Here is a 21,318-nt window from a genome sequence, read left to right on the forward strand (position 1 = left end):
ATAATACTCCCAGCTAATGGTTAATAAGTGTTTATTGTGTGCCAGACATGATGCAGGAATGAGCTCATTTATCCTCCCAACATGAGGTTTCAGCCCCCCGGGGATGGAACCTTGATATGGATCCAGGTTGTCTGAATCAGAGACCACCTCTGATACATGACACTAGATTCCCTGGGGTCTGTAAGTTGCCGTCCACGAACAACTTCAAACTGTGTGTATGATCTGGAGTAAGTCACAGAATCTTTCTGGTCTGTAATGAAATGATCTCCCCCACTCCAGGAGTCTGTGATTCTGTGACTCTTCTCATGCAATTGAGTGGGGCCATAAACTCAAAAGGCCAGTGGGCTGTGAGGAGAGAGGAGATTCGAGCCTGAGAAGTGGTAGCCCAGAGATGCAGAACTGGGATCCCGTCAGGGCCCTGGTGGTAAAAGCTGGGGAGAGAGGGTTCTCTGTGGAGGTTCTCAGGGTTTCTGAAATGCTGGGAGGAACATCAGGCAGGGTCTTGTAATGGGGGGCAGCAGAAGCCCAAAGCACACAGGACACCATGCAGTGACTGCAGGATCTGCTTACGAGTCCCCCAACTTCCCGCACTCTATTGGGCAGCACCAGCCCCACTGCTAAGAGACCCCTCCAGGCCCCAGCTCCTGGGAGAGGCACCCAGAGACCTGCACTGGTGGGAAGAGAGAAGGAAGAAAGAAGGAATTCTCTTGTTCAGGAGACAGCTTGTGGTAATAGTCAGATGACACACCTCCGCTGACGCCAGAACACCTAGTGTTGTCAGGGTTGCCTAGCTGGGAATCACCACCCGAGACCTTCACACTGGTAACACTGCAGGATACTGGCCTCTGGGGGTTGCAGTTCTCTCCTCACTGTCTCCACTGAGAGGCTATGAGGTCCATCAGACAGTCCTTTCTCACACAAGCTGCATCCCCACGCCCACCTTGGTAGGTGGCTCAGGGAAGGCCCTCAGTAATTACTTGTTCATGAATTGATACATGTTAAAAGTTATTTCTGTTCATCTTACCCACCTCATTTTAAGGTTCAAGCTTTGACATTCCAAATTCCTTAAAGATGTTGCTTTCCTTCCCCAAGCCTCGGTTTCTTGACCCATGGCTTTTACCACTACCTACCCCCAGAGGCTGTGGACAAGGCACAAGATTTCACTTTGCAAAGTAAAGCCTGCAATACAAGAGGAGGGAACAGCCCTGCTGGAGTCTCTAGGACTCCACCTGTCTCTGCCCTTCCCTGTAGCTCTTCTCTCTGGGGTTTAGAGCTTGTTCTTCATCCGCTGCCTGGATTGGGTAGTTCCAACCATCTTCTGCTCCCTTTACCCAGAAGGTGCTCAAATTAGGGATCAGCAGAAATGTCGCTAATTACCCTGGAAAGGGCTTTACAATTAATAATCCAGTGAGTGGCACAGGTTTTAGAAGTCACTAATTTGGCCAGGCACGGTGGCTCATGACTGTAATCCCAGCACACTAGGAGGCCAAGGTGGGCAGATCACCTGAGGTCAGGAGTTCCAGACCAGCCTGACCAACATGGTAAAACCCTGTCTCTACTAAAAATACAAAAATCAGCCAGGCGTGGTGGCGTGTGCCTGTAATCCTTGGTGAATTTCTGAGCAAGACTCTATCTCAAAAAAAAAAAAAAAAAAAAGAAAAAGAAAAAAAGTCACTAATTTGTTTCTATTGTGAAAATTGTCAGATTAAAATGGAGTCACTTGTGTTGAACAACAAGAAAACCTGACAAATAGAGCCAGGGAAGGCCATGAAAGAAGGGCCCTCATGCATAAATGCCTGGTAACAAGAACTATCACAAAAGACCCTGCAACAACCACAGCCTTGCACAAGGCCATCATAACCTTACACAAAAAAATACTTCTATGAGGACATCTACCCAGCAACTGTCCAACCTCAGTCTGGTGCCACCCTTGTTATTGATCCTTGTAGTCAAGGATAATTATCTGAAAACAATGATGTAATGCTCTTCACTTTTCATTGAAAGACCTTTGTCTTCCTCTTCCTCCCTGAATGTGTGCATAGTTTACCATGGCCTGTGTATTCCCATTCCCATTGCAATTCCGGTTCTGAATAAACAGGCTTCTTTTAGATGGCCTCTCTGTTATTTAAGTTGGCTCTGTCATTTCTTTGTAGATTTGGAAAGGAAGAACTTGAGAGCATTTTCTCAGGCCTGGAGAACAACCAAAGGCTTCAAGGCCTCAGTCTGCGTTATTGTGGTCTGGGACCTCAGAGTGGACTAAGGCTGGGTTCGGTCATCAGCCAGAGTGCCATTTGGTGAGACGTGTCCCCCGCTGCCCCCTTCTTATCTTGGCTCTATTCTGTCTTGATTTATACGATCTGCTATGAATCTAATCATCTTTTCTCCATTCTTGTTATTTTTGCTTGCCTTTTCTTAACCATAAGAGAAGGTCCTTTAGTTAAGTTTGAAAATTAGTGGTGTCATACTGAATATATGTGCTTGGCCAGCTGACATAGTCACTAGGTCTATTTTTTATGACATGGCCTATTATTAATTAATTGATTATTATGATGATTTCTTTATTATTTTATGACTAGGTATATTATTTCATCAGATGAAAACTTTAAATCCAAATTTGAGGAAGTAGAACTAACATAAAATAGACAATGTATTCTGCTCCCTTCCCCAGCGAGCTGTACCTTGAAGGCAATTACTTGGAATGTTCTGGAGCACTGGCTTTTCTCAGGCCCATAGCAGACTTTGCGGAGACACAGGGGAAAGACCAGCTAACCCCAGGCTCACCAGACGCTGGACATCCCCCTCAGCGGCTCCAAGGTAAGTGCTGGGGAACCTGCCACTGAAATCCTGTTGGGGTCACCTAAAAGGAGGACGCTTCGCTCTGTGATTAAAAGTGACCTTCTCAGTGGTCAAGTATGATTCTTCTTCTTGAATATGTGCGGGAGATAAATTAATGGCTCTCAAAGATGTCTTTGCCCTAATCTTCAGAACCTGTGGCTAAGTCACCTCACATGGCAAAAGCGACTCTGCCTGTGTAAGTTAAGGATGAGATAGGGAGGTCATCTTGGATCATCCCCGTGGGTCCAGTGTAATCACCAGGATCTTTATAGGAGGGAGGCAGGAGAGTCAGAGAAGATGTGACCGTGGAAGCAGAGGTTAGAGTGATGTGAGGAAGGAGCCAGGAGCCAGGGAACGTAGGCGTCCTCTACAAGGTGGAAAAGGCAAGTAAACTAATTTTCCCCAGGGCCTTTAAAGGAATACAGCTCTGCTGACACCTTGACTTTCACCTTTAAGACCTATTTCAGAGTTCAGACCTCCAGAACTATAAGATCAGAAATTTATATTGTTTTAAGGCACTAAGTGTGTGGTCATTTGCAACAGTAGCAATAGAAAACTACCATAGTTTGTTAATCAGATTATTTAGGTTAAAAGTGAAAGCAACCCAAACAAGATTAAAAACCAGTATGGGTTCATAGGCTCACATAACTGGGACATCCATGGGTACAGCTGTCTTCAGAGATGACCGAATTCAGGGGCTCAAACCACCTCATCAGGAGACCCAGAATTTGCTGCTCTTGACTCTACTTCCCTTCCAAGGGTTGGCCTTTCTCCCTCCGGTTGCAGCCAGGCTTTCTCCAAGCAGGAAAAGACAGCCGATGTGCCTGCCAACAGTCCCGGGGCTACATCATCATGACTATAATCAAACAGAAAGTGAAAGCGTCTTTCTTCCAATGACTATGTGTCAAATCCCATACGGAGATTCTGATTGGCCCTCCTTGGGTCACATACCTACCTCTTGGCCCAATCTCAGGTCAGGGCGAACTGTGATTGGCCAGGATGCACCCCACGCCCATCCTGGGAGGGTAGAGCCCTGTGACCGGCAGCCTTGCCAGCACCACTGGATTTGCCGGGAGGAATTGGCAGTCCCTCAAAGAGTAGACAGATGGGAGGACAAATGCAGAGACAGACAAGAACAACAACTGCTTACTCCTCTGTAAATGGCTTTCCATAGCTGACATTTAACTTCAGCCAACAGCCACATATTAGTGGGGTGAGGAGTAGATGGGAAAGAGAGGTTAAATCTGGCAATCCTATTCCATTCCCATCACGTGTGAACAAGGTTTCTCAGTATTTCAACTATACAATGAAAAATGGAAATAGAATTGATGCTGAACTCTGCCTCATGCTAGCAGTAATATTCAATGAATACAAGAATTAATTATAAAAACAAATAAAAGTGCACCATCCATCTCACTGAGCAATGCATTCAAAAAATTTATTTTTCTATGTAATTAGAATCAATTATGTACTTCTTTTTTTTTTTTTTTTTTTGGAGACGGAGTCTCGCTCTGTCGCCCAGGCTGGAGTGCAGTGGCCGGATCTCAGCTCACTGCAAGCTCCGCCTTCCGGGTTTACGCCATTCTCCTGCCTCAGCCTCCCGAGTAGCTGGGACTACAGGCGCCCGCCACCTCGCCCGGCTAGTTTTTTTGTATTTTTTTAGTAGAGACGGGGTTTCACTGTGTTAGCCAGGATGGTCTCGATCTCCTGACCTCGTGATCCGCCCGTCTCGGCCTCCCAAAGTGCTGGGATTACAGGCTTGAGCCACCGCGCCCGGCCCAATTATGTATTTCTAAAAATTGATGAATAACTGGAGAAGAAACTTTTTTTTTTTTTTGAGACAGAGTCTCACTCTGTCACCCAGGCTGGTGTGCAGTGGTGCGATCTTGGCTTACCACAACCTCTACCTCCCAGGTTCAAGCAATTCTCCTGCCTCGGCCTCTGGAGTAGCTGAGATTATCTGTGCAGGCCACCACCATATCCGGCTAATTTTTGTATTTTTAGTAGAGATGGGGTTTCTCTACGCTGGCTGGTCTGGTCTCAAACTACTGGACGGCCGCGATCCACCCATCTCAGCCTCCCAAAGTTGGGATTACAGGTGTGAGCCACTGTACCCAGCCTGATCCCAAGAAATTTTTAAATTTGAGTATTTGTACATGTAACATTTTTATTACAGAGGAGTATAACAGGATTAGCTATAAAATACTTTTTTTTTTTTTTTTTTTTTGAGACGGAGTCTCGCTTTGTTGCACAGGGAGTGCAGTGGCGCAATCTCGGCTCACTGCAAGCTCCACCTCCCAGGTTCATACCATTCTCCTGCCTCAGCCTCCCCAGTAGCTGGGACTACAGGCACCCACCACCACACCCGGCTAATTTTTTGTATTTTTAGTAGAGACAGTTTCACTGTGTTAGCCAGGATGGTCTTGATCTCCTGACCTTGTGATCTGCCTGCCTTGGCCTCCCAAAGTGCTGAGATTACAGGCGTAAGCCACTGCGCCTGGCTTATAAAATACTTTTTAATGCAAGATTTTACAGAATAAATGGAATGGAAATATAAGCAAAACACAAGAAGAAAAGGGAATAATGTAAAAATGTCAATTGCTAAAGACAAGTTTGCTCATGTTTTCTGTTGTTGCGATATTCTAGTGAGTGATGGTGAGTATCAAATGGTTTGGTTTATATTCCACTTGATACGCTTAAGGGAATGATGTAACAGATTTTATTTTTAAAGTCACTATATGTCATATTCTAAAAATCTCTTTTGAAAGTTTAAAAGTGATGATGGGCTGGGCCCAGTGGTTTATGCCTGTAATCCCAGCACTTTGGGAGGCTGAGGTGGGCAGATCACCTGAGGTCAGGAGTTCAAGACCAGCCTGACCAACATGGAGAAACCCGATCTCTACTAAAAATATAAAATTAGCTGGGCGTGGTAGCTCATGCCTGTAATCCCAGCTACTTGGGAGGCCGAGGCAGGAGAATCACTTGAACCTGGGAAGCAGAGGTTGTAGGGAGCCAAGATCATGCTTGCACTCCAGCCTGGGCAACAAGAGCAAAACTCCATCTCAAAAAAAAAAAAAAAAAGAAGTGATGATGAAAAACTTAGATACCAACCTAAAAATATGCAAGATAGTACATAAACTTTTTAATGTTCCTCTATGTTGTTATGAGAACAACATGTTTGAGACCACTGCTCTTTGAGGACCAAATGTTTGATCTCCTGTTCTGTGAGTTACTCCCAGGCCTCTCGGTAACTCTTCCTTCTGGCCAGAGTCAGCCACAGTGGCTTTCAGTTGATGACAACCAAAGGGGCCCAAATGCCTTAGGACCCAATGACAAGTTTGTTTTCTTAATCTTAATTACTTGCTACAGTGTATAAATAAAATTTCATTTGTTCTTGTTTTTGTTTTTGTTTTTGAGATGGAGTCTCACTTTGTCACCCAAGCTGGAGTGCAGTCGGGTGATCTCAGCTCACTGCAATCTCCACCTCCTGGGTTCAGCTATTCTCCTGCCTCAGCTTGAGCCACCATGCCCGGCTAATTTTTATATTTTTTTAGGTAGAGATGGGCTTTCACCATGTTGACCAGGCTATTCTCGAACTCCTAACCTCAAATAATCCACCTGTCTTGGCCCCCCAAAGTGCTAGGATCACAGGCTTGAGCCACCATGCCTAGCCTAAAATACTTTTTAATACAAGATTTTGCAGAGTAAGTAGAATTGAAATGTAAGTAAAATGTCAATTTTTACATTATTCCCTTTTCTTCTTGTGGGCAGGAAATGGTGCGGGTGGGCAGGGAGGCCTGTTGGGTGGCCTGTCCTCTAGGAGAGAGCTGTCTACCCAGGTGAGAGAAGGGCAATAGCAAGGAAGGCAGTGAGAAGCAGTCAGACTCTGCATTATCCCACTTCCTAACGAATTGGATGTAGGGTACAAGAGAAAGGAAGAGTCCAGAATGACTCCAGAGTGATATGTTCTAATATGTTGCTTTAAACATGCCAAAAAAGTGTTCCTCCCTGCTACATTCTTACTAATGCCAGGGCTTTGGAGTCACTTTTATAGATAGCAGCTTTGAAATGTAAAGAATAAGCAACAGGAGGCTGGCAGGATGGTTCTTGGGGCTCTAATTGGTTGCATGTTCACCCTGAGACTTTAAGGAAAGAAACACAAAAACCACAGGACCCAGCTGGGTGCAGTGGCTCACACCTGTAATCCCAGCTCTTTGGGAGGCTGAGGCAGGCAGATCACTTGAGGTCAGGAGTTTGAGACCAGCCTGGCCAACATGATGAAACCCTGTCTCTACTAAAAATACAAAAAATTAGCTGGGTGGGGTGGTGCACATCTGTAATTCCAGCTACTCGGGAGGTTAAGGTGGGAGGATCACTTGAACCCGGGAGGCGGAGGGTGCAGTGAGCCGAGATGGCGCTATTGCACTCCAGCCTGGGTGCCAGGGCGAGACTCCGTCTCAAAAAAAAAAAAAAAAAAAAAACCCCACAGGACTGAAGTGAATGTGATCTTGACAAGAGGTCAGATCATTCCCTTTTGTGAGAAATATCTCTGCCTAAAGTGAACATAAAATAAAGGCCATAACCAACATCAAGGTGTGTCAGAAACCCATTCATTTCACTTTCAACAGGCTGCTTTTTAAAAAGTCTTTTTTTCTCGACCAGCCAAACAGAGAGGAAGTTCAACTTTGAACCAGATTACAAAATCGTCTGAAGCTGTAACAGTGAAAACTACTTCAGGGAAGAAAAAGAGAAAAAAAGGTATTTTTTTTTTTAGTCGTTTCAACTGTTCCTTCCACTTCCCTCATCTTCTAAATCACTTCCTCCTTTCATGAGCTGTGTGTTCCACTACTAAATAGTTGGACCAAACAGAGAAAAACTCAAGTGGAGAAAAAAGAACACTCAATGTCTTGTGACTTCATGTAAACCAAACACCAAATGGCTTTGCCACGGCCATCAGAGGAATTCATCTTTGACGTGTTCAACATTTCAAAAAAAAAGAGTAATGGGGCCTCAGCTGGTTTGGGAATATTTCTGCAATGAACAGCCTGTGGCATCTGATCAATTCAGCTCACAGACTTCCATCCTATGATTTTTACTTACAATCAGCAACTGTGTAATCTGGAAGGAATTTTAAGAAATCAACAACTCTATAACCTCTGAACTGGATTAGACTATATGAGAAGCTATCTAAGTATTAAAGATGGGCAGCTAAGCATTAGGGACCCGGATTGTATCCCAGACACTTCCACTAATGTCTGGTTCTCAGAATCCTCTTCTGCAAAATGAGAACTTTTTGCTCACAGGATCCTAAATTCCACCCCAGCTTTACCATTTTGAAATTCTAAAGAGACAACGCAAGACTATCCTTGCGTGGTCATGAACACAGTCTTTGGGAAGTTCCTTGTGGAGGCTAATCTAAATTTGTGTCATTCTGTTTTAGTCTGTTTCATGTTTTTCCCTACCATGAGTTTGGGGGAGGGCAACTGGCCCTTATAATGAAGCTTGTGATCCTTTGGCTTTCTCTTCTTCAATATTAATCTGTTTTTCTGCAGTCTTTTTCTGTCCTGGAGATTATCCTTATAACTCCTCCGTGAAATCTCATTGAATTAGAAAATTACAAATTCTTATGATCCGAAATGTCAAATGAAAATGTAAAGTAAGAAAATTCATCAGACTGGCCAGGTGCAGTGGCTCAAGCCTGTAATCCCAGCACTTTGGGAGGCCGAAGCAGGCAGATAACCTGAGGTCAGGAGTTCAAGACCAGCCTGGCCAACATGGTGAAACCCCGTCTCTACTAAAAAAAAATACCAAAAAAAATTAGCTGGGTATAGTGGCAGGTACCTATAATCCCAGTGACTCAGGAGGTTGAGTCAGGAGAATCGCTTGAACCCAGGAAGCGGAGGTTGCAGTGAGCCAAGACTGCACCATTGCACTCCAGCCTGGGCCACAAGAGCAAAACTCTATCTCGAAAAAAAAAGAAAGAAAGAAAGAAAATTCATCAGACTGTCTCTGTTATCTGATATAGGCTAATAAAGACTATTAATATAGCCTTGTCACTGGGCAGAGCTAATTTTGGAAAGTCTATTAAAGGAAAAAAAAGAAGAAGAAAGAACCAGGTGAGTTTATAATTTGTTTTTGACAGTGTCTTAGTCAGTTTGGGCTGCTGGAATAGAATACAATAAAGTGAGTGGCTTAAATAGCAAACATTTATTCCCTACAGTTCTGCAGGCTGAGAAGTCCAAGATGAAGGCACTGGAGGATTCAGTGTCTGGAGACGGCTGCTTCATAGATGGCTGTTTTTTTCCCAGTGTTCTCTCATGGTGGGTAGAAGGCTAGAGAGCTCTCTGGGGTCTCTTTCCTAGAAGTACTGTGAACCCAGGAAATCGGAGACAAGTCTCAGTTAATTTAGAAAGTTTATTTTGCCAAGATTGGAGATGCGCCCGAGACACAGCCTCAGGAAGTCCAGACGATATGTGCCCAAGACGGTCAGGGCACAGCTTGGTTTTATACATTTAGGGAGACATGAGACATCAATCAATATATGTAAGAAGTACATTGGTTCGGTCTGAAAAGGCGGGACAACTTGGAGCAAAGGCAGGAAGGCTCAAAGCAGGGAGGGAGCTTCCAGGTCACAGATAGGCAATACAAAAACTGTTACATTCTTTTGAGTTTCTGCTTAGCCTTTCCAAAGGAGGCAAATCAGATATGCATCTATCTCAGTGAGCAGAGGAGTGACTTTGAATAGAATGGGAGGCACGTTTGCCTTAAGCAATTTCCAGCTTGAGTTTTCCTTAGTGATTTTGGGGACCCAAGATACTTTCCTTTTATAATACAAATCCCATTCAATGGGGTCTCTACCCTTATGACCTAATAATCCCCCAGAGGCCTACACTTCATGATTCCATCACATCTGGGTTTAGGATTTCAGTACATGAATTTTAGGATGACACAAACATTCAGTCCATAACAGAGTTACCACACAGGAGTTGGGACTCCTGTGAAGATGAGAATAATCCGTATCTCCAGGACAAGTGGCCCTGCACTGGGCTGGATGACCTCGGAGGGGAGAGGAACGCTGGGTTGCCAATCCTAACTTGGAATCTAGGCTCAGTATCTTTTACCAGAAAGTGGTAAAAGAACAAAGGAGCATCTAACTGCATCACACTGTGCAGCTACCCCGGCACTGCAGAAAAACCAACGAATCAAGATCTGTTTGGGAGTTTCAAGCCCTCTGAAGGCTCGGGTCAGGCCCTGACCACTCCTATTTCTTGAGCCTTCCCGATTTTAAAAACAAAAATTAATTAATGGCAAGGAAGGTTAAAATAGATGGCATAATGTTTGAAGACTTTATGTTTGATGCAATAACTCTCCTAACACACATAAAATCCCAGTGAATACCTGCATAACATCATTAGGCAACAGTACCAGAAGCTGACTGTGGCCCTTTGTAAATGTGACTCTTCCTATGTGCCATACCCCCAGGGTAACCCTTGCAGGTGTTAAACCCCCCTTAGAAGGTGGATAGTTTGAGAGAAAAGTTAAAAAAAAAAAAAAAAAAAAGCAGTACAACTACTCATCCTTCAGCTTTTAAATAACAGCATTGTTGAGGCCTGTCATGCATGTCCCTGTGAAGAGACCACCAACAGTCTTTGTGTGAGCAATAAAGCTTTTTAATCACCTGGGTGGAGGTGGGCTGAGTCTGAAAAGAGAGTCAGCAAAAGGATATCGGGGTGGGGCCATTTTATAGGATTTGGGTGGGTAGTGAAAAATTACAGTCAAAGGGGGTTGTTCTCTTGAGGGCAGGGGCAGGGCTCACCAAGTGCTCAGTGGGGGAGCTTCTGAGCCAGGAGAAGGAATTTCACAAGGTAATGTCATCAGTTAAGGCAGGAACTGGCCATTTTCACTTCTTTTGTGGTTCTTCAATTGCCTCAGGCCATCTGGATATATGGCAGCCTTGGGCTCAAAGGCCTGACATTCCTATCTTCTTAATAAGAAAAACAAAAGAAGATAGTGGTGAACTGTTGGGGCGGTGAAAATTTTGGGGTCTGGTATGGAGAGATAATGGGCAATGTTTTGAATGGGATTAGGGGCGGCATGGGAACCTAGAGTGGGAGAGATTAAGCTGAAAGGAGATTTTTGTGGTAAGGAGTGATATTGTGGGGTTGTTAGAAGGAGCATTTGTTGTATAGAATGATTGGTGATGTTATGCCCAGACCGTTTATTCCCCGAGGAAGACCACCAGAGTCCAGAGTCAAAGCTAAGCAGCAAGGATCTTTATTACAGGTTCGAACCTGGAGCTCTCACTTGCTCGTGAAACGAGACGGGCAGGAGAGCTCTCCTACTGAGCTCCGAACAATGTTATATAGTCTAAGGAAAGTAGGCATAGAATCATTATACAAATTAGAGGTATGATTGGCTGGAGTTTGAACAAAGCGATTTGGCAAACTATGATTGGTTCCCGCCATTTCTGATATTTCAGTACAACCCTTGAGGCGGAAGAGCATTTTTACACAAAGGCAGTTAATTATATTGCATCAGGTTGCACGACCAGTTTATGGCTATCTTGCTTAAACACACCTTGTGACCTGGCTATCTTACTTAAACATTCCTTGTGACCTGGCCTCAGAAAGAGAAACATGTACTTACAGAACTTACGAAACCTCTGGTACGTGCAAAGATTAGAGAGCAGAACAAGGGTGTAGCGGGTGGGGGGCGGGTACACATCTATCTTTGTGTCCTTTCATTTCTCCCTTCTCATAAGTAACTGGATGTCCAATCTTGGATTTCCAGAGTCTTATAATATAGCCTCACTTTCTGGGTGCAGGAGAGGCTGGTGATGGCTACGGAGGACCATTAGTTGGATGGTATCAAACCTTTCTCTGACAAATTGTAAAATTTTATTTACCACACAGGGGCCTATAGTGAATAGAAGTAGTAAAGACATTAGAGGGCCTAAAAGGGGTGCCAGAAGGGAAAACATTGAAGAGCTCCACCAATTGTTAGCGGCTGTAGTGAATTGTTGCTTTTTCATTTCTAAGCTTAGTTCGTGTAGGCGTTGCACTCTTTCCTCAACTAACCCTGACTCATTTATATAGAAACAGCATTCTTCTTTGAGGAACATACAGGTACCTCCTTTCTCAGCCGTGAGTAAGTCTAAGGCTCTGCGGTTTTGAAGGGTGACCTGTGCTAGGGAGGTGAGCTGCCGCTGAAGGGAGGCTAGGGAATAGGCGGAGTCTTCCATAGCAACAGAGAATTGTTGTAACAGCTTGTCGTTTTCTATCATGGAGTGTTGTAGGGCCCCTCCTGCTAACCCCGCTGCGACGACAGAGGTGGTTAAGGATATTCCGGCAATTAGTGGTAGAAAAACTGCTCGTCTATGTCGTGCAGTTTTAGTTGGGGCGGTCCCTGCCCAGCCTATGAACTCTGCCGGGGTTAGCAGTGTCAGTCGGGGAACTAGGGTAACAGGGATACACAACTGTCCGTCAGAGATGCTTTTGGACAGAGTTTTTAACAGAGTCATATTACACCAGAAGAACACACCAGGGGGAGCATATATGGGACTATTAGGGTATGTAGCCGATTGGTTGCAGAGGCTGTTGCTAAATGCCGAATAACAATAGGGGTATTTCTCTTGGTATGGGTCACGGTACAGGGCTACATCGGGTATCGTGACTATCGATGAGTTAAAACCTGTATAGTTTGTGGGAGGGGAGGATAGAGGAACAGCCGTTAATGGTGGTCTTCCTAGGGTTGCACACATAAAGCAAGAGGACAGGTCGCCTAAACCAGTGAGGTTGGCGAATGCTAGCCCTTCCCGTAATAGAGTTAGCCAGGAGAAGGGCTGCAAGTCTTGTGATAACTTGGTTTCTTGCCTGTGGATTTGTGTGTGGATTAAGGGTTGAATCTGGACTAGACTTCTCCACAGATATAAATGGCTACTGGGCCAGGTACTAGTTGATGAGTAATATACTCCCCCATGTTGTGGGGTTGTCCACCGAGAGTCCCATGGGTCTCTAATTATCCAAGTGTAAGTGACGGGAGACTCAGTTTTGTAAAAATACCACCCTTGTCGTTCTCTCCAGTATCGGACAGAGTGCGTCTTACAGTAGCTATATGGGCAACCTGCACTCTGGTGCCACCAATAATTTTTACAATTATATTCAGTTTGATCGTATTCAAAACAGATCATGGGTGTTGCTGGTTGGGCAATCTGGAACCTAGTGAAATTGAGGTAAACTATAGTATTACACCCTGAGGGGGGGCAGTCTGTGCTAGCTAGCAGTTTACCCGCTTGGGGGGTTTCCCCGGGGTGAGTTTTGTTTTCATAGAGCCAGAACCTCCAGACATAGGGATTAGACGGCGCAGCAGTGAGGAGAGTCAGATGCATAAGGCATAAAAGCATAGGTAAGCTAGACATGGTTACGGCTATGGGGATGACGGCGCAGGGTTAGCTTTAAGGGATTGTTCTTAGCTTTGTCTACAGTCCATGTAACCGGTGCTCCAGACGGCTTGAGAAGGTCGGATGTTGGGTCCACTGGTTTGACGTGTGTGTAGTGGATCCACGAAGCGATGCCTTCTACTTTGAGAGCGGTGGGAGTAGTCAGGAGTACTTGCAGTGGTCCTTTCCACCTGGGTTGAAGAGTTTCTTGCCGGTGGCGCTTGACTAGGACCCAGTCTCCCGGCTGGAACGGATGAGGCGTCGGCGGAGGTCCTGCCTCGTACAGTTCTCGTAGTCTGGGCCAAATTTCCTGGTGAATTTTCTGTAAGGCTTGTAAGGAGAACAGGAGCTCAGAGACATTTTCAGTTTCAGGTTTGAGTAAGTCATCTTTTAGACTGGGGACCAGGGGTGGGGGTCTGCCATACATGATTTCATATGGTGTGAGGCCTAGTCTGTAAGGGGTATTTCGGGCCCGGAACAGAGCGTAGGGGAGAAGTACTACCCAATTAGCGCCAGTCTCCATGGTCAATTTAGTTAAGGTCTCCTTCAGAGTCCGATTCATCCTTTCTACCTGTCCTGAGCTTTGGGGCCTATAAGCACAATGTAATTTCCAATTTGCCCCCAGAATGGAAGCCAAATCCTGACTTACCTTAGCAACGAAGGCTGGTCCATTGTCTGACCCTATTTGGACGGGAAAGCCATACCTGGGGAGGATTTCTTCCAAAATTTTCTTTGCTACAACCTGAGCAGTTTCTCTCTTAGTTGGGAACGCTTCTGTCCATCCTGAAAAAGTATCTACAAAGACAAGTAAGTACTGATACCCATATTTTCCAGGCTTTATCTCAGTAAAGTCTATTTCCCAATAGATACCAGGCCTAGTTCCTCTATACCTAATTCCTGTGGTGGTCTGGGTTTGGGGGCAAGCGTTGTTTAGTTGGCAGGCTTTGCAATTTGTTGTGACATCGCTGGCCAGTTCAGCTATGCGCCTGATTCTAAACTTGGCGTGCCTGATTAAGTCCATCATTCGCCGGGCACCCAGGTGGGTTGTCCGGTGGATGTGTTCCAACACCTGCCATCCTAATTTTTCTGGTAGGATGGTTTGGTCATTTATATCAGTCCACCACCCATTTTTAACCTGTTTTAGTGGAAGCGTGTTCATCCATTCGCGATCCTGTTCGGTATAGTCGGGAAAACATGGCAAATTTCGCGGGCCAGGATCGGGGAGCTGGAGCGCGAGGAGCTGACTGGGAGCTTTTGCTATGCTCCTTGCGGTTTGGTCGGCTAAGAAGTTGCCTCGAGCAATTGGCGTAGTTGGTTTCTGATGCCCAGGGCAATGTACAATAGCCAATTTCTTTGGTTTCCACAAAGCAGTTAATAGAGCTAGGATCTCTTGCTTGTTTTTTATTTCTTTGCCTTCGGCTGTTAATAGTCCCCTTTCTCTGTAGATGGCCCCATGTATGTGCGCAGTAGCGAAAGCATAGCGGCTATCCGTGTATACTGTTAGTTTTTTCTCTGCCCCTAGGGTGAGGGCCTGTGTAAGGGCTATCAGTTCGGCTCTTTGGGCCGATGTCCCTGGAGGCAAGGGTTCCGCCCAGATTACCTCAGTCTCTGACGTTACAGCCGCTCCTGCATACCGCTGGCCTTGGTGGACATAGCTGCTGCCATCAGTGAACCAGGTGAGTTCTGTGTCGGGGAGCGGACGATCTTGCAAGTCCTCCCGCACCCCATGCACCTGAGCCAGTATCTCAGTGCACTCATGGGACGGGGCGTCCAAGTCTGGATTTGGCAGCAGTGAAGCAGGGTTTAAAGAGGTTGGGGGCAGAAAAGTTATTCTGAGGGGGTTTAACAGCAGTCCTTGATAGTGGGTGAGCCGGGCGTTACTCATCCATCGGTCCGGCGGCTGCCGGAGGACGCCTTCAATGGCATGCGGGGTTATAACGCGCAACTCTTGCCCCATGATAAGTTTATCAGCGTCTCGGACCATTAGGGCGGTCGCCGCGATTATCCGGAGGCAGGGTGGCCAGCCAGCAGCCACTGAATCTAATTTTTTTGACAAAGAGGCAACTGGCCTCTGCCAGGGGCCTAGGTACTGTGTTAACACGGCTTTTGCAACACCCTTACTTTCATCCACGTATAAGTGGAAGGGTTTGGAGACATCAGGGAGCCCCAGCGCGGGGGCTGATAACAAGGCAGTTTTGATTTGCTGAAAGGCCAGCTCAGCCTCTTCCGTCCAATTGAAGGGCTGCCGTTCCTTTGTTGCCTGGTATAGGGGCTTGGCTAACTCAGCAAATCCGGGTATCCATAACCTACAGAACCCTGCCGACCCCAGGAATTCTCTCACTTGCCGTGTTGACTGGGGTCTAGGGATGCGTAGGACTGTTTCCTTTCGGGCTTTGGTTAGCCAGCGTTGCCCCCCTTTCAATAGGTACCCCAGATAAGTTACCTCCGACTTGCAGATCTGAGCCTTTGTTGCTGAGGCTCGGTAGCCTAGCTCCCCCAGAGTCTTCAGGAGGTCCTCAGTCCCTCGAACACAAGTTTCCGGGGACCTGGCCGCTATTAAGAGATCATCAACATATTGCAAAAGAGTTATTTCAGGGTGTTGCCGCCGGTACTCACCCAGATCTTCATGAAGGGCTTCATCGAACAGAGTTGGCGAGTTCTTGAACCCTTGTGGCAGTCTGGTCCATGTTAGCTGACCGTTGATGCCCCTCTCAGGATCCGTCCATTGAAATGCAAAGAGTTCTTGACTTTTGGGAGCCAGAGGAAGGCTGAAGAAAGCGTCTTTTAGATCAAGAACGGTATACCACTGTTTTTTGGGATGTAAGGCACTCAGAAGGGTGTATGGATTGGGCACAGTGGGATGTATGTCCATGACCCTTTTATTAACTTCTCTTAAATCCTGTACTGGCCTGTAGTCCGTACTGTTGGGTTTACGAACAGGTAACAGTGGAGTATTCCAGGATGAGTGGCAAGCCCGTAGGACTCCCTGGTCTAGGAGTCGGCGGATATGGGGCATAATTCCTTCTCTTGCCTCCAGGGGCATAGGATATTGCCGAACCCGAACGGGGTCCGTCCCTGGCTTAACTTCCACAAATATGGCAGGTCGATGTTTAGCTAGCCCCAAGCCCCCAGTTTCTGCCCACGCTTCAGGGAAACGCTGGAGCCAAGAGTCAATTCCCTGATCGGGGGGCTTTTGCTCTTGATGGAGTCGGTACTCATCTTCTAAGGTGACAGTCAGGATAGATATTGGCCTGTTTTGGGAATCAGTTATCTTGGGCCCTTCTGGCTCAAAGTGGATTTGGGCCCCCATCTTTGTCAGCAAGTCCCTCCCTAGTAGAGGGCAGGGGCTCTCTGGGATGACTAGGAAGGAATGGGAGACTTTTCCCGTTCCTAAGTCTACAGTCCTCTGGGTTGTCCAGGGGTATTTTTTGATGCCTGTGGCCCCGTGCACCCAGGATGTTTTCTTAGACATTTTTCCAATTGGTTTGGTTAGGACTGAGCGTTCCGCCCCAGTATCGACCAAGAAGCGAACTGGGGACCCCTCCACTTGCAAAGTTACCCTGGGTTCGGGGAGGGGGTCCGAACCCCGTCCTCCCTAGTCAGAGTCCTGGGTAACGAGTACGGAGGTAGGGTTAGCTGGTCTCCGTTTCTTTGGGCAGTCTTTAATCCAGTGGCCACGTTCCTTGCAATAAGCACACTGATCTTTTTCTAATCCTTGCCTAGGGCCTTGCTTTTTCTGCTTTCTGTTTTGGCCATTTCCTGCCTGGGGGAAAGCTGCTACTAAGACTTTGGTCATTTCTTTGGTTGCCTTGAACTGTTTTTCTTCTGGAGTATCCCTATTATTATAAACTCGCTGGGCCATCTGAAGGAGGTCCTGAATCTGCTTTCCCTCTAAACCTTCTAATTTCTGGAGTTTTCTTTTAATATCTGGTGTTGCCTGGTTTACAAAGGACATTACTACCGCTGCCTGATTTTCCGGTGCTTCCGGGTCCATAGGGGTAAACTGCCTGAAGGCTTCCATTAATCTCCCCGCTGTAAATACACAGCGGGGCTTTCTGTCTTACCTTGTAACACAGAATATACTTTAGCCAAATTGGTGGGCTTGCGAGCTGCAGCCCGGAGACCCGCCATTAGAGTCTGGCGATAAATGAGCAGTCGTCCCCTACCTTCTGCCGTGTTGTAGTCCCATCTGGGCCGGGTCAAAGGGAAAGCCGCATTAATGAGGTCAGGATTTGCAGTTGGCTGGCCGTCATCTCCTGGAACCAGTTTTCTGGCCTCAACTTGGATTCTTTCCCGCTCCTCCGTTGTGAACAGGATTCGGAGGAGCTGTTGACAGTCATCCCAGGTCGGCTGGTGAGTAAACATGACACTGTCTAACAACGAGGTTAGATCTTTGGGATTATCTGAGAACCGAGCATTTTGGGACTTCCAATTGTATAAATCACTGGTGGAAAAAGGCCAATACATGAGACGGGAGAGCCCGGTATCATCGAGCGATCCTATTTCTCTGAGAGGCAGGGCTACAGTGGAGTCAGGGAGTCGGGAAGCTTGGTCCCGCTGTACGCGGCCTCGTGTTCGGCCGGCCGGCCCCCCCAGGTTACTTTCACTCTCGGCTGCTTCCGCTTCTCGGTTTCCCTCTACGGAAGCACCACCCTGGGGGACTGGGTCCTGCGGGATAAGGTGCTGATATGGTGGGGGAAATGTGGGTTCTAACGTTAGGGGGTCCTGGCTGTCCGGCAGCACAGGGGCCGAGGGAGCAGAGGGAGTCTTTTGTCTTGTAGGTCGCGTTACTAGGACTTTGCAGGGCTCAAGGATGAATGGAGTTATCCAGGGTGGTGGGTTTTCCACAAGATCCTGCCACACTAGAATATAAGGAATTTGATCAGGATGTCCTGACTGCCCTGGCAGGAAAATCTTAGTTTTTACCTTAGTAATAATAGAGAGACAGAAAGTTCCTTCAGAGGGCCACCCTACGCCGAAAGAGGACCACTCCGAACGGCAGAAAGTAACTAGCTTTCCCTTCTTTAGTTCTACGCTTAAGTTACGCCCCCGAGCCTTCACATCCTTAAAATTGGTAACAAGGAGTGAGAGCGGCGTGCTCTGGTTGTTGCCCATCTTTGGACTGCTCCTACAAAGAGAAGGGGGCACGAAAATGAGTGTGAAGCAGAGGGGAGTATCCGACAGGTCCGGTCCTGGAGGGGGAAGAAAAGGTTTTATGTTTCGTTTTGGGCTTACACTTAACACTTAACAATAACGGACAGACAGTAATAACGATGAGCATTCGCAAGCACGTGTCGGACTTCCGACCTGAGTCAGACGGGGCAACCAAGGATGGAGGCCCCCAGATGGGCACTGGGGAACGTCTCCCACCAGTCCCGAGTGGCTGTCTTCTAGCGCGTCCGCCAAGACCGTGCCACTTACAGAACAGACCAATACAGATTACAGATTACGGATTTCGCGAAATTTCAGGGAGACAGACAGAGACAAAGACAGAGACAGTGACAAAGCCGGCTTACCTACAGATTAAGATCCGTTGACTTGGGGGTCTGGTGGGCTTGGGGGAAATCCCGGACGAGCCCCCATTTGTTATGCCCAGACCGTTTATTCCCCGAGGAAGACCACCAGAGTCCAGAGTCAAAGCTAAGCAGCAAGGATCTTTATTACAGGTTCGAACCTGGAGCTCTCACTTGCTCGTGAAACGAGACGGGCAGGAGAGCTCTCCTACTGAGCTCCGAACAATGTTATATAGTCTAAGGAAAGTAGGCATAGAATCATTATACAAATTAGAGGTATGATTGGCTGGAGTTTGAACAAAGCGATTTGGCAAACTATGATTGGTTCCCGCCATTTCTGATATTTCAGTACAACCCTTGAGGCGGAAGAGCATTTTTACACAAAGGCAGTTAATTATATTGCATCAGGTTGCACGACCAGTTTATGGCTATCTTGCTTAAACACACCTTGTGACCTGGCTATCTTACTTAAACATTCCTTGTGACCTGGCCTCAGAAAGAGAAACATGTACTTACAGAACTTACGAAACCTCTGGTACGTGCAAAGATTAGAGAGCAGAACAAGGGTGTAGCGGGTGGGGGGCGGGTACACATCTATCTTTGTGTCCTTTCAGTGATGGCATGGGTATGGTTTTGTATGAATTGAGAAACTAAATGGAAGACACAGGGTCCAAATAAGAGGAGAAAAACAGGTATTAAAGGACTAAGAATTGGGAGGACCCAAGACATTCAATTAGAGAGTGCCCAAGGGGGTTCAGCATAATTACTTGCTTTGTTGGTGAGTTTTTGGGCTCTATCCTTGAGTTTTTTATGTTGTCATATACCAGACCAGATTGATTTTGGTAAAAACATCTAGAAATATGCAAAGTCCAAGATGGCCAAATAGAAACAGCTCCAGTCTACAGCTCCCAGCATAAGTGACGCAGAAGATGGGTGATTTCTGCATTTCCAACTGAGGTACTGGGTTCATCTCACTGGGGCTTGTCGGACAGTGGGTGCAGGACAGTAGGTGCAGCCCATGGACAGTGAGCCGAAGCTGCGCAAGGTATTGCCTTACCCAGGAAGCACAAGGGGTCAGGGAATTCCCTTTCCTAGCCAAGGGAAGCTGTGACAGACAGCACCTGGAAAATCAGGTCACTCCCACCCTAATACTGTGCTTTTCCAACAGTCTTAGAAAATGGCACACCAGGAGATTATATCCCACACCTGGCTTGGAGGGTCCCATGCCGACAGAGCCTTGCTCACTGCTAACGCAGCAGTCTGAGATCAAACTGCAAGGCGGCAGCGAGGCTGAGGGAGGGGTGCCCACCATTGCTGAGGCTTGAGTAGGTAAACAAAGAGGCTGGGAAGCTCGAACTGGATGGAGCCCACCGAAGCTCAAGGAGGCCTGCCTGCTGCTGTGACTCCACCTCTGGGGGCAGGGCATAGCTGAACAAAAGGCAGCAGAAACTTCTGCAGACTTAAATGTCCCTGTCTGACAGCTTTGAAGAGAGTAGTGGTTCTCCCAGCACAGAGTTTGAGATCTGAGAACGGACAGACTGCCTCCTCAAGTGAGTCCCTGACCCCCGAGTAGCCTAACTGGGAGGCACCTCCCAGTAGAGGCCGAGTGACACCTCATATGGCTGGGTGCCCCTCTGAGCCAAAGCTTCCAGAGGAACAATCAGGCAGCAACATTTGCTGTTCTGCAATATTTGCAGTTCTGCAGCCTCCACTAGTGATACCCAGGCAAACAGGGTCTGGAGTGGACCTCCAGCAAACTCCAACAGACCCGCAGCTGAGGGTCCTGACTGTTAGAAGGAAAACCAACAAACAGAAAGGACATCCACACCAAAACCCCATCTGTACGTCACCATCATCAAAGACCAAAGGTAGATAAAACCACAAAGATGGGGAGAAACCAGAGCAGAAAAGCTGAAAATTCTAAAAATCAGAGCACCTCTTCTCCTCCAAAGGAACGCAGCTCCTCGCCACCAATTAAACAAAGCTGGATGGAGAATGACTTTGACGAGTTGAGAGAAGAAGGCTTTGGAAGATCAGTAATAACAAACTTCTCTTAGCTAAAGGAGGATGTTCGAACCCATTGCAAAGAAGCTAAAAACCTTGAAAAAAGATTGGATGAATGGCTAACTAGAATAAACAGCATAGAGAAGAACTTAAATGACCTTTTGGAGCTGAAAACCATGGCACGAGAACTACGTGATACATGCACAAGCGTCAGTAGCCAATTCGATCAACTGGAAGAAAAGGTATCAGTGATTGAAGATCAAATGAATGAAATGAAGTGAGAAGAGAAGTTTAGAGAAAAAAGAGTAAAAAGAAATGAACAAAGCCTCCAAGAAATATGGGACTATGTGAAAAGACCAAATCTACATCTGATTGGTGTACCTGAAAGTGACGGGGAGAATGGAACCAAGTTGGAAAACATTCTTCAGGATATTATCCGGGAGAATTTCCCCAACCTAGCAAGGCAGGTCAACATTCAAATTCAGGAAATACAGAGAACACCACAAAGATACTCCTCTAGAAGAGCAA

At 46.7% G+C, this 21,318-nt stretch overlaps 1 protein-coding gene across 3 annotated transcripts in view; it reads left to right on the forward strand.

Annotated features, from left to right (window-relative positions):
* Positions 1-21,318, forward strand: part of LOC105469986 (ribonuclease inhibitor) — an 85,815-nt gene that overhangs the window by 14,799 nt on the left and 49,698 nt on the right. For 2 of the 3 annotated variants that reach the window (XM_071091033.1, XM_011721648.2), the window contains 3 exons: positions 2,154-2,294; positions 2,669-2,814; positions 7,498-7,593. In XM_071091033.1, the coding sequence (XP_070947134.1) occupies positions 2,154-2,294; positions 2,669-2,814; positions 7,498-7,593 (383 nt within the window). The remainder of the gene's footprint in view (positions 1-2,153; positions 2,295-2,668; positions 2,815-7,497; positions 7,594-21,318) is intronic. The other variant, XM_071091034.1, reaches the window with a different exon arrangement.

This window comes from Macaca nemestrina, chromosome 2 (genome assembly GCF_043159975.1).
Source record: "Macaca nemestrina isolate mMacNem1 chromosome 2, mMacNem.hap1, whole genome shotgun sequence".
In the NCBI taxonomy this organism is placed as follows: domain Eukaryota; kingdom Metazoa; phylum Chordata; class Mammalia; order Primates; family Cercopithecidae; genus Macaca; species Macaca nemestrina.